Source organism: Cyanistes caeruleus, chromosome 1, assembly GCF_971803275.1.
Source record: "Cyanistes caeruleus chromosome 1, bCyaCae1.hap1.1, whole genome shotgun sequence".
In the NCBI taxonomy this organism is placed as follows: Eukaryota; Metazoa; Chordata; class Aves; order Passeriformes; family Paridae; genus Cyanistes; species Cyanistes caeruleus.
In genome coordinates, this window is record NC_141701.1 from 40,314,784 (window position 1) to 40,327,807 (window position 13,024).

Consider the following 13,024-nt stretch of genomic DNA (forward strand, 5'->3'; position numbering starts at 1 on the left):
GGATTTAATGTGAAAGAACAATGGCACTTTCTGACTGCATCACTTAGAAGCACTGTTTGTGAGCAGCTGAGATGCTCTCTCACCATAGCTCTGAGCTCCTCAGCACCTCAGAGGATTTAGTGTTTGAAAGGGGATGGAGCAGCCCTCATCTCCTTTTGTCTTTACACTTTTCAGAAGCTGGAAGTAGGAATCCATGTCTGGTCCTCAAAAGATATACATACAGCTTCCTAAGTGGACAGAGGAGTAGGCAATGCATATTTCTATTACATGCTGCACAACAAAAATACCATGTTGCATATTGTATGCCTTGATACATGGATCCAGAAGATGTGGATATTATTTGGAGACTCTTTATGGTATTGCCTGAGTGTTTCACTTTATTTCTTAAGAAACACAGTAATGTTATTTTTCTTCTAATTAAATAGCATTTCTTAAAGTTAAAAACAAGACTGTGATTTTTGAATGGTGTGAAGAACTTATTTTTCAGTTCAACTATCAAAGCAAAATGTAGAATAAAAAGGGTGATTTAATCCACAGCAGAGTTTTTGTTCCCCCTTGTGTCAACCAAACTCAAAGCAGACAGTGAGTTACATTCACCTGAAATGTTGTTTTAAAAAGGAGAGCTAAATCTTCAAATTTGTCTCCACCTTATCCATCACTCAAGCTGATCATAGCCAAGATCTTTCCCTGTGTTTTTAGAGGGGTTTGATATTTTCTTTCAGGGACACCTTAGTCATCACAAAATGTCTGAGGATGAGTTATTTCCTCTCCTTCTGGCACACACAAATATTTTCTGAGGAACTGAAACCCAGATAGCAATCATTTTCTTGCTGTTTGGCACAATTTATATATAGTTTTATTAAAATACTTATCAAGCAAGAAAATAAATTAGCACCTATGTATTTCTTGTTAGCAAATTTCAGAAAGGATGGCAGTGACTCAGGGTCCACTTGAACCAAGTGGTCATTTGAGCCAAGGACACATGACAGAGGGATTGGAAGTGGGAGGTTAGTGTCTTTGGTCTGATGATTAGGAGAGGTACCTAAACATGAAAAATATGGAGTTAAATCAATATTAATACTAAATGGAATAATAAAATGTTTGAAACAGCCTAACTTACATCTATGTTATAGTCTGATAGTTAGAATAGCCTCCCAGTTAATGAGTTAAATTCCTGCTATTCCACATCCCAGTAGGAAACTACCTGGTAGAAATTCAATTCCTGCCATCACTTGTACTTTTCCTCTAGAGCACTGGTTATGCTAAGGTACAATCTAATGTTGCATCTTGCACACATAATTTCATGAATTTCCATCAGATAACAGTTTCACTGTGTAGAGCATCTGAAATTCAAGTACAAACTTTGCATTTCATTTTATGCAGTTTTTTGAGGGTATCTGGCAACAGAGATTCATTATTACTGTGGGTAATTTTGTTTTATAGATTACAAAAGGTGTGCAAGATTGCTAACGAGATTAGCAATGAGCCCTTTGTGTACACAGTCCTAGGATGTTTGCTATGTAAGTATAACTTTCCCCACTCATTTTCTTATTTGTTGAATGGTCTAGGGGTTTACTTCACACGTGTACCTTGTAATCAGGTGTGCATACAGAAATGTGGTGTTATCAGAATGTATCAACATGCAGCTTTGGCATTGCAGAACTGACTGGCTACTTCTGGAAATACATAGAAGCAAAAATACCTCTGACAGGCCCCACTGTAATTTTCTGCAGGTCACTTATGGTGCTGCAGTCCACAATGATGCACTTGGTGGCCTCTTATTGTTCAAAACTTCAAGGAGTCTGCTTGGTGAAAAAAAAATGCCCAAGGACATCATCAGCACATTTATTTCAGGCTGTTCTGCAGAGGACTTTGCAATTAATCCATGGAAGAAACAGATTGCCTTGGTTTCAGGTCTGCCAATGCAATCTTCATAGATAACCTGTCACTTCATTAATTTCTGGGACCCCTTTTCATTTCCATATTGTCTTCTGAGAATTTCTAAAAAGTTAATAACCACTTCATGGTGATGGAAGGAAATTGAACATAAAGACATGGTAAGCTAAAGGTTTCACTAAACAGTCTGGGGAAGAAAACAGTCTATTCTTGTTTATGAATAGCATGTCAAATGTGTTAATTAAACAGCATTGTCACTGATAAAGGTAACATCTCCAAGTGAGCTGTTTTCTCCTGTTGTTTGAATATTAATAAGGTGATTATACTTTCAAAGGTTAATTTGAAAATACACTCTCTGGTTGTTATTATTAACTACTAAAATTTATGAAATCAGTGAATTTATTTAAATTTCTTTAAAGATGGTTTCCTTTCACCACCTCCTCCTGACAAATACTGCAAGCTTGGAGCTTGGGGGAGTTTTGTATGTCACTTCTTCCTGCATCAAGACTTCAATTCATACTAATCAAGAATAAGAAAAGAAGAGTAGGATATGAGTCAGTGTTAGCTGATTTGATTTCTCAGTGGAGGTGGGATTCATTTTGGTGGCTGTGCTTTAAAGAATATGGCAAAATTTCAGTTCTGAGAAGAAATGACATAATTTCTTTCTCTTCCTCTCTTCTTAACTAGTTTCAGTCTCTTTGGCCTCTCGATTTCCAGGTGTTGCAGATGGTTTTGAATATACCAAGGACAATGAACCAGAGACTGACAAGGCATCTCATTACTTTGCCTGTATCTCCTTTTCATGACTCAAGGCAGGAATCCTTTTTTGAATGCCTTATTAAAATATAAATAATTTTTTTTAGGGGGGTACTTAAATTGCTGTTTGTTTTTTAGTGTTATCTTTTAAATCTTAGCTTTCTCAAACATCCCACCACTCTCTTACTTTCTGCAGTTTTACCTTTTTAGTCTCTGTTTTTCCTTTATGTGTATCCATTTGTACCTCTGGATTCATGTATCAGGGCTTTCAGATAAATTTCTGGTGTTCCAAATCCTTTTTTCTTTCTCTTCCAAGAGAATGAGTCAAAGATCTGCCTACATATCCATGGTACAGAAGCATCTATCTCATCCTATTTCCATCTTTAAAACACAAAAGGATCAAAAGTTGCTATGATTTGCAAAGCCAGGTGTTTTAATTTGCCTGCCAAAAATACACTCAAAGACATGAAAAATAGGGAAGGAAGGTTTTAAATGGTAAGCATTGCTAGCAGCTCGTGTGCACTGCACTCACTTAAAGTTGTATCTAGGCTGGCTTTCTCTCTGCTTTGTTAAAAATAGAGAAAACATTATAGGAAAAAGTAGAGCCATGATGTGAGTGCTTCCCAGGTGTCTCTGCGCTCCCTCACCCCTTTCCTCCACTAAGTACAGTGGATAGTTTCCATTATAAATAAGACATCCTCAGATCTTCATGTTTACTGATATCCACTTATTCTTGGAATGGAAACATTTTCTTGAGAAGGGTGAAGGGTGAAGATACGTGCATCCCTCAGTAACATTGCATTTCTAACATGATTCTCTGGTAGCTTCTACTACATCTTTTGACACAAGGGATCTGATCTACTAATGTAGATAGGATATGGCCATAGATCCTGTTGTCTGTAAGAAAATTTGCCTTCACTTTAACATCTGACAGAGTCTTGGAGATTCTTGGTTGCCTTGAAGAAGGAGGTTCTCTCACTTGAAGAGCTAACAGCTATTTTTAAGCCTTTTTCTGACAACACTAGAATAGGCTGCCTTTTCCTCATTAAAAAAGAGCTGCAGTGCTATTATGCAAATATTTTCCTTCCTCGTCTGTAAATATCCGGGTATACAGGGAACGTGTGGTCTTTTCCTCTTCGAAAGGAACTTTTTCTTGGGGAAAGCCAATCATCCGTGCGTGGTCGCTCAGACCTTGGAGGGATGTTTCAGCACCATGGAGAGGCGCCACGCCCCGGGCAGCCGCTGGGGTAGCTCCGGGGCCGGGATACCGGGCACACGCTGCCCTCACAGCTCTTAGAGGTTTGGGTGGGTTTGTTTTCAGTTCCTGAGTCAGATCCCTGAAAATGGAAGTAGAGCATTTGATGAAAACCCGGAATGTAGAGCTGCACGTGACCAGGTGCATGGGACACTTACTGCAAGGAGCAGCAGCGCAGGCCACTGTGTATTAAACCTCTTGGCATTTACGCTGAGGATTTGCCAAGGCAAAACCCATTAGTGTTCACAGGAGGGCAAGACCTACTGGCATTTGAAGTTAATCTTATGATTTATGCAATCCGCATGAAAATGTGGTTTATGAACAGAATTTTACTAAGTGGTCTGCTTCTCTGGTTTGAAACTAGTTATAAAATGGCATGTCCTTTTCTCTTGCAGACTTTCTACCAAGGAGAGAATTCTGATTTGCCAAGAAAGTGCCTTGAAATCTTCAAAAATGGAGAAGACATCTTTTATCTTTTTGATTTACAACATTTTGTTACTAGATGCATTTTATTTTCATATATTTGTCCGACATTCCATGTTTGTGTGAAACATTATTTTATTTTGTAAATTTGTTGCCTATAGTTCAGACAAGCCAATTATTTAAATACATTGTATATGGAGAATACTAATGATATACTGATTAAATGTTATAACCATATGCAGGGAGTTGGTAAAATTTTGCTGTTTCTCTTGTTCCGTTTTATTTACATCGTTCTGCTCAGGCTCTTACTCTCATTATTTGCACTAACTTGAAATGCAGAAGTCTGTGTAACTGAAATCTGAATAAGCTGTAAGTGGGGAAGTTTTACTTGCCATGGAAGATATTTTATATTATGAAGCTTTGTTAATATATACATATATATTATTGTGCATCAGAAAAAAATTGCTCAGAAATGCACCTTGCTTTCAGGAACATTTGTATGACTATTCTGGATTTTCATCAGTTACATTTGTACCGGCACTTATGGAAAGAGTTGCAAATAATGTAAATATAAAGACTGGAAAACTGCAATGCAGTTTTGGTGGAATAAAGAACATAAAAAAAACCTATTTTACAGGAGGGGTTATTTAAATATATAGGTCACTTATAAATACACTAATATATATATTTAATCTACTGGTGAACTTGAAATAATCTTCCCCTAAGAACTTCAAACTTTTGGGTTTAGTATTTTACAGCATTTCATTTTCATGAGGTAAATTTTATTCAGCCATTTATTCTTCAGCTAAATAAGGTGCAAACAAAAATGCAACGTGTACCTAGTGTGAACAGAAAACATCTGCAAGTATGTAAAGGGGGTAATAAAAAAGTCTAACAGAAGAAAAAACATGTTTTAAAGTACAATACCGTAAATTCAAGGGGCATAATGAATGAATTTGACTGGTGATACATCAGTCTTAAATATTTGGGAAGACTCCAAAACACAACTGCCACATATTATTTATTTAAAATCAAATTCTATTGGTCATATTTGTTATTCCATTTGCTATCTCATCTCTTTTATTCCAAGCTCATGTGATTGCTTTACAAAGAACCTAGTATCCAGTGAGGGTTTTATGGTCAGACCCAGAATAATTGACAACACACATGGATTACTATGCTCAAATCACAATTTTTGAGATTAATTGACTATTCAAGCTAATCCCTTCAGATTAAATATTATCTCTATCCTCTCCCTCACTATGGACTTAATGAGTTGCCTTAGCTTCTATGCCCAACACTTTTCCCTCTGCAGAATAGCAGGGAAACTTTGCCCTGGGATTCCTCATCAAATAGCAAAGAGCTGCCTTGTCCAACGGGGCTTTTGTCCTTCTAAATATGTTCAGTGTATTACCACACCAAAGCTGAGAAGTGTCCTCTGATGCTCTAAGCAGTGCAACCCACAACTTTCAGAAGAACTTACCCCATCTGTAGTCCCAGCTAGAAGGTTTTCCTGTGCTCTTTGTATTTGTCATTAACTGGATTGGTTTTCAAACTCTCTGCAATCATGTTATTTTGCTAAGAGCAAAGTTTTCAAGACTCCTTCTAATCCATGTTGAAAGCAATAGTCACACTGATAATCCCAGTGGTTTGAATGGTTGGAAGGATATTTTCGTAGCTCTGTGAGTAACATACTTCATAGAAGGATTATTGTCCAAAACACTTCAGCACTTCAGGAGAAAGGATAAGGCTCAGAACAGGCAATCAGGCTCCAAGAAAAGCATTTGCATTTGTCTTTAGTCCCATATTGATATTTCCACTCTGGTTTGCTAGCTTCTTGGCCTTAAAAAAAAAGTTTCTCCTATCTTTCCTCAAGGGACTGACAAGAATTCAAGTATTTGTGGTTTCTTTTTCTGAAAGTTCTGAAAGTTACTTTTTGCGATATCTAAATTCCAATGAGAAGACCTATTTTGGGTTATTTAATAAAATTTTTGAGCTCAAATCTAATGTGCTAAATCAAGAGCTTTGCCTTTGAAAAAATAAAGAAATCTTCTTTCTATTGAGTAGAAAAGTGATTAAGTCCGTATCTTAGAGGAGATTCACAGATGTTACAAAGATGCAAAGCAGAGATTAGTGTGACAAGCTAAAATATTTATGAGGGAACAAAAATCATGAAAAGATTAAAAGGATAAAACCCCATAGTTCTTTGTGAAGAACAAATAGCTTAGATTTATTATTTTTTTCTGGAAACAAATTATTCTTTGAGACATTAGTGGCATGGCTCCCTTCTTTCTGCTTGACCCCTTTCTGATGCTCAGTATACTCTAAACAGCTGGAAATGAAACCAACTTTTCTGAACCACCCCTCTACACATTTATTTGTCACTATAGTCCATCATAGTTTTTAGATGCAGGGATTCTAAAGTCAGCAGAATAAAAATCACAAAGTAGCATAACATAGTCACTTTCTTGTTTAACCTGAAACAAAGGTTGTAGTCCTTCTAAAATGTGTTAAGGCTACATTTTAGGAATCAAGTCTAGAGAAGGATTTTTGGAAACACAGTAAAGAACCAAATGCCATAGAAGCAGAGAGGAGATGATACTCAAGTAAACTGCAGTTTTGTCACATTTTCACGATTGTTTTCTCTTCTAGATTTTCTTTCATTTTTTCTTGCAATTTAATCAAAAAATATTTTGGCTTCATAAATACTTCTGATTTGCCTTTCCCCATTACCGTATTATCCTTGCATGCTCAAATTTTTTGTCTAATTTCTGTCCTGGTGGAGAACATTAGATAGGGACAGAGCCAGCATCTACAGTAGTGGCTCCTCCAAATTTTTCACTCTGCTAAACTGTTCACCTTTTTCAAACAACTTCATTGCTTTAGACTTCTGAGTTTCTAGAGAAAACCACTGTCAGAAAATACAGTTGTTGGTCTGGAATATTGCAGAGAGAAGGCTGACTGCATAAGGCCAACAGCAGTTTAACCTGGATCTGTGTGAATGGATACTGCAAACCAAAGTTCAATTTTCTGTCTTTATTGCTAAAACCATCTTAATATTTTATCACAACACTGTAAAAGGTTTTCTTATCTGTGCTATGGGTGCTATTCAAACACAGGACAGAGACCCTATTCTCATCTCAAAGAGGTAAAGCCATAGAGTAAAACAGTGTGAGGAAAGCCTACATGAAAACAATGAATTTTTGATGATTGGTGAGGTGGAAAATGACTCCATTGTCAGCTGTCTAAATGCATCACTTGGAGATTTGACAGCAGAGAGCAAGACAGACAAGCAGAGTTTTATAAAGAAACTCTTCCTGTGATGAGGGCTCTCATTGTAAAGGGGCTTTTCTAAGAAAATTAAAATAACTCAGTGATACACATAGGAGCCCAACATTTCCCACATAGGAAATAAGTGATGGTATGAGCACCTTGCAATTGTCAAAAACTGAAATTTTAACATGGAATGAGACATTAATTTTAAAAAGAAAAATATACCATGGAAGACACCAAAAATGAGAATAAGAAAAATGGAAAAAATTAACTGTCAGATTCACCTTGGACACATGCACTGGTCACTTGCCTATTGTGAGGACCAGCAAATGTGTTGGGAGAGTAACTGAGATGTAAAACAAAAAAATGAATATATATTCAGATCATATATGAAAGATGACTATGTTTGTTTTCAAACATAGCTGCAGGAGGAAGTGAGTAAAGTTGAGACATTAAATAGATGAATATGCCTGAGAAAGTATCCTGAAATATGCCCCACTGCTCCCATCATCCCATTGTCCGGGGCTGCATGCACTGGACCTGAGCTGGGAAAGGCAGCTATGGAGAAGCAAAGGAGAAGTACAAGTAAAAGGAGTGAGGGTAGGCAGCACTTACTGCTCTGGCATATGGGTTTGAATTCTTTAGGCTAATATTTGCTGCTGGTCTACCCTTAATTTCATTCCTCCTCCATTAACCATATAATGTCTGAACTTTCCACCCCATCTTACCTCCTCACTATCTCTACACATAGGAAAGCCTTACCCTCTGCTCACAGACATGTATTAAAAAAAAAAAAAATCAAATATAAGCTCTTATCATTAAAAGTCCACCAAAGAAAGAACACAGTGCAAATAATTTGTGAAGCTTTCACGTAGCTTCACTGTAAGATGATAATTCTTAAATATTTTGACAAATTTATACCATTTGGTAGCATGGTTTTTGCTTTTAGACCCAAGGATGGGTAGTTTTTTCAACCATACCAGCATCATTTTACTGTCCATGTAGAGTGTTATTAATGAAATTACACTGCACAATGTAATGAGTATATTTACTTTAGCTTTGGTGCTCATTTGTCCTTATCACTCCTGTAATTCTATGGAAGTGCAATAATTCTGCCCTTTGCTTCAGTAGTTGATTCATTTACTTACCTGAGTATCAGAAAATTTTTGTGCCCTCCTATTAAAGACATTTCTTCTAAAAAGAATAGTCCTGTCATTGGAATTGCTGTCCATTTTTGCATTGAATATGGTAATTTTTGCATTTTATATATGAAGCAACAAGTTCAAGGGATAATTACTAACTCATTTACTACAAACTAAGCTGTTCTCTATTTCAAATATTCACTGATGGACATGCACTTCTACTTATGAAGCACATTTTGCAGTAGTCTTCTGTTGTCTGCAGTATTAAGTCCATTTATTCTGTTTGCCTCCCTTAGAACTCATTGTCTAAATAGTATATAAATTAAATATTTCCAATTTGTGCAACTGATATTTCTTTTCTAGTAACATTCACTTTAGTTACAGCTGAACAATGAATTTATGTGTTCATGGAAATATTTCTCTTCCATATCTCAGAAAATGTTAACTTGAAGCCCATCATTATATCTGCACCTAAAATGTAAAATGACTTTTCTCATATGCATTGCCTCATGATTATTCAGGTCAAATTTATTGTTTTCATTGTTTTCCTTTCACTCAGTATCTTAAGGTCTGGAAGGAATACATTACAGGTCAGCTTTTGTCTTTGGTACCCAAAGTGACTTCTTATCATCAACAAAAATACTTAAAAATTATCCATTTTTGATTGTGCTTTGTTGGAGAGGGATATATTTTGTATTTGGTCATAAGAGAGGGCTAAGAGTGCAAACCAACTTCAGCCTTTCCATTCTTTTCTATTTTGAGCCCTGTTTCTCTCAGTAAATATACCCCTGCCTTACGATGTTCTCCCTTCTTCAACTGGAAGTTATGAGGATCTACTTAATTCATACATTCCTGAATGCCACTTTGAGTGCTTAGGTCTTGCACTTGTATGGAAATGCTGCTTTTTGTGTCTCTAAACTTCTGTGATCTTGAGCTATTTAGGGCTTTAAATGGGACTAATTTCTACTACTATGATCTGCACATCCTTACTGCCTCACCCATACAATGTCAATCTCTAACTCCTTGTTGTAATTCGCTGTCTGAAAAGTCTGTATGAAGATGTACTCTATGGGAGTTGACTATGGACAAACTTCAGGATGATGTTTTGAAAGTATAAGACCCTGAATAATTTCACTGTCAGATTCTGAGAGGGTCTTATAGTGGCAGTTTTTAAAATTATTTTTTTTAGGAGACTCCATTACATTTATTAAATTACACTAATTAAAAGATTATAAGATGCCTTTGTCTAACAGGTTAATGCTGCATCTTAAGAGGTCTTTCCCATTCATATACCCCAAAGAAAAGCAATAACTAACACTGATAATATCAGAAACTGAATTTTGCAAGATGAGGGGAAATGTTACCTGCTCCTGAGGAGTTTCTTCATCCTTTCCATGCCCTGAGTAAAACCTGTACCTCTTTTACATGAATCGTAAAGCCTTCAGGGCATCTTAACCAGGCTCATGGTTTATTTACAGGTGATAACCAGAGACAAAGTATGAAAAGGCTGCTTCTGAACACTAGAGGTTTGAACATGCCTGTCACACACAGACCCAGGAAACACAGCCGACTGACAGAGCAGACATCAATCACCAGCCTTTATTTTGTTCTCACTTTTGTTGGAATGTATTGGAATGTGTTCTTAAGTTGTTCTGGGGCTGAATTGCTCTTGGTGAGACTGGATTTTGTCAGTTTATGGAATTATGTTGCATTTTCCCAAATGAAATATGTGTCCATGGTACTGCTTGAATTCTTGCAGTTAATCCATACAGTCTCATGGCTAAAGGCTTATACCAAACTAAGCATCAGAGCTCTGAGGAAGCTGCCTTGTTCTCCACTCTCTGATATCCTCAGGCCAGGATAGCAGTTCCTCAAGCCCAATGTAAATCTAAAGGAGAGTGTCAGAGTCACTGTCACTGCTTTGCTTAAAGAAGGCTTTGGATTGAGATTTTTTTCTAGTAATTTTCATTAAGACTTGATGGCATCAATAACAGAGACAATTTGAGAGAATTCTTTTTCCAGTTTTCCACATTGTATAATGACAAGAAACACTGATCAGGTCACACTGAATCTTTTCATCACAATACTAATGTATTGTGATGAAAAGATTCAGTGGAGAAGCAGCAAAAAACATGGAGTCTTAGTGGCACAATACAAAGCAGCATATTTCAGGTATTCTGCTTTTAGTTTATTAGACTAGAACTGAACTAGAATCTTGTCAGACTCAAAGAGATCCTGGAGACCCCACAGTACAGTGAAGACTAATGTGCTTTGCAAGAGAAGTAATCTTTGTTTTCATGTATATAAATTATTATTGGAAAGAATAGAGATGAATTCCAGACTGGCTTATGTTTGAAAGGAAGGAATGATTGTTAGAACTCCCAAAATTATATTATATGCCTTCAAATTTGTAAACAGAAATGAAATAGATACCAATGGAAAAACTCTTCTGAGTAAGTCAGCGGGGAGGAAAGAAACCTATGAAAAAATGGTCATGGAAATGACAATTGCTTCTGGAAATAATAGAATACAAAATCTTAATAGAAGCTATTCTAGGGGGAGAAATATAATGCAAATTACACTTCACAGAAAAGGGAGTTCAAGATAACATGAATGAGTGACATAATGTATCGTGAAGTTTGCAAATAGAAAATTTAGATTGTACTTATCTTTTCCCTAATAAAAAGAAAAAAAATGAAAAAAACCCCAAAAAAATCCAACCAAAACAAAACAAAGAGAAATAAGCAACACTAAGAGCTTTCAGAGAATCCCAAATGGGAACTGTCAGAAACCTGCTGTTGCAGGTGTAGGCTTAGAAACATGAATTCTCTTTTGGTGGATAAAACACAATCCTTCTGGTTTGCTTTAATTTTACTTTTTCATCATAAAATAGTGAACTATGTTATTAATTAACATTAGTAAAACATGTGATGGGAGGACAGGGAAGAGCAGAGAAAGAGGTATATGATGCTTTCAGAGGACTTTCTAGTGGGAGTGCATATTCCAAGGCTTCTTTCCAGTTGGTGCTCTGCCCAGAATAGAAAACCCTAAACCAGAACCACATTATGTGAAGCTGCTTCAATAAATCTGGCTTAAACAAGTGTTTAAGTTTATTAAGACTTCACTGCCTAAAAGCTGCTTGGAATTATTGCTACAGCTGGGTTATAACATTCTCACACAGGTCCAGTACTCTTTCCTCCATGGAAATCTCATAACTTATGTCTACTTCATCATGATGATTGATAGCTTTGAGCCAAAGGAGGCACATGTACGATAATATTTTTGTCAAGTGGAATTTTTATTTTTAAATTAACTTAAGGTCTAATAATAACTGGCAACATGATATTTGCAAAATATCTCAAAGAATATGAAATCTAGTCCAAACTTCCACTAGAAGAAGCTGTCTGTACAGTAAATCTGTCATTCCTAAATAGAATTCCTGTCACTTGTTAACTAAAGTAATGCAATGGTAAGAAAAAGTCTTGGAGGTGACCTTGAGACTTGACTTGCACTCTATAAGATTTAGCACTCCTCTTCACTGATAAAAGTTAGATTAATTTGTTTTATGTTTTGACATCTAATCATATGGAAGAGGGGAACTGGAGGATAGGAAGAAAATGTTGAGACTTGCCTGTGCACAGCAAAATTGGTAACAGCACAGGTTTTTAACAAAGATATTCTGATCCCACAGCTCTTGGAAAGTGTATTCTTGTTTTAAGAGTCATGGTGATTCTGTGGCTGTAGCCTTTGCTACGTCTACCTTTTTTACCACCTCCCAGAGCAAACTTGAGTATGTAAATAAGCAGAGAAGTGCAGTTTGTTTTAACAGGCTGAGAGTCTGGAGAAACAGATTAGAAGTGGGAGGAGAGCATGTCTATTCACTTCACTGCCTCGCAGTCTATGAGATCCTAACTGACAATGACTATATCAGGAGCCCAATGTGAAATAAAGACTCTGCTCAGATTTTTTCCCCCAAACTGTAGACATGTTTATCCATCTGAGTTTTACGTGCTTCATTGGGTGAATTCAATCAGCTTCTTTTTAAGAAGGCAGCATGAGCTCTTTTCTCATTTTAATAAAATTTATTGTTTCCTCAGTCTCACTTATATTTTGTTTTCTGTACTTTATATAATCTGAATTTTGTCTTTGTAGACAGATTGCAAACATCTGACAGGCTGATCTGAAATGAACTGCCAATGACAACACATTATTAATTGGGAGAGTTGTTGAAAAGGGGCTCCATATCAATTAATGCTTTTAAAGTTTATTAAATATTTTC

At 36.4% G+C, this 13,024-nt stretch overlaps 1 protein-coding gene across 1 annotated transcript in view; it reads left to right on the forward strand.

The window, feature by feature from the left end:
- The window catches only part of ALKAL1 (ALK and LTK ligand 1), a 35,393-nt gene extending 30,408 nt beyond the window's left edge, over window positions 1-4,985 (forward strand). The window contains exons 4-5 of the mRNA XM_086888292.1: window positions 1,444-1,520; window positions 4,303-4,985. Coding sequence (XP_086744418.1) covers window positions 1,444-1,508 — 65 coding nt within the window. The 3' untranslated portion in view covers window positions 1,509-1,520; window positions 4,303-4,985. The remainder of the gene's footprint in view (window positions 1-1,443; window positions 1,521-4,302) is intronic.
- The last annotated feature ends 8,039 nt before the right edge of the window (window positions 4,986-13,024 follow it).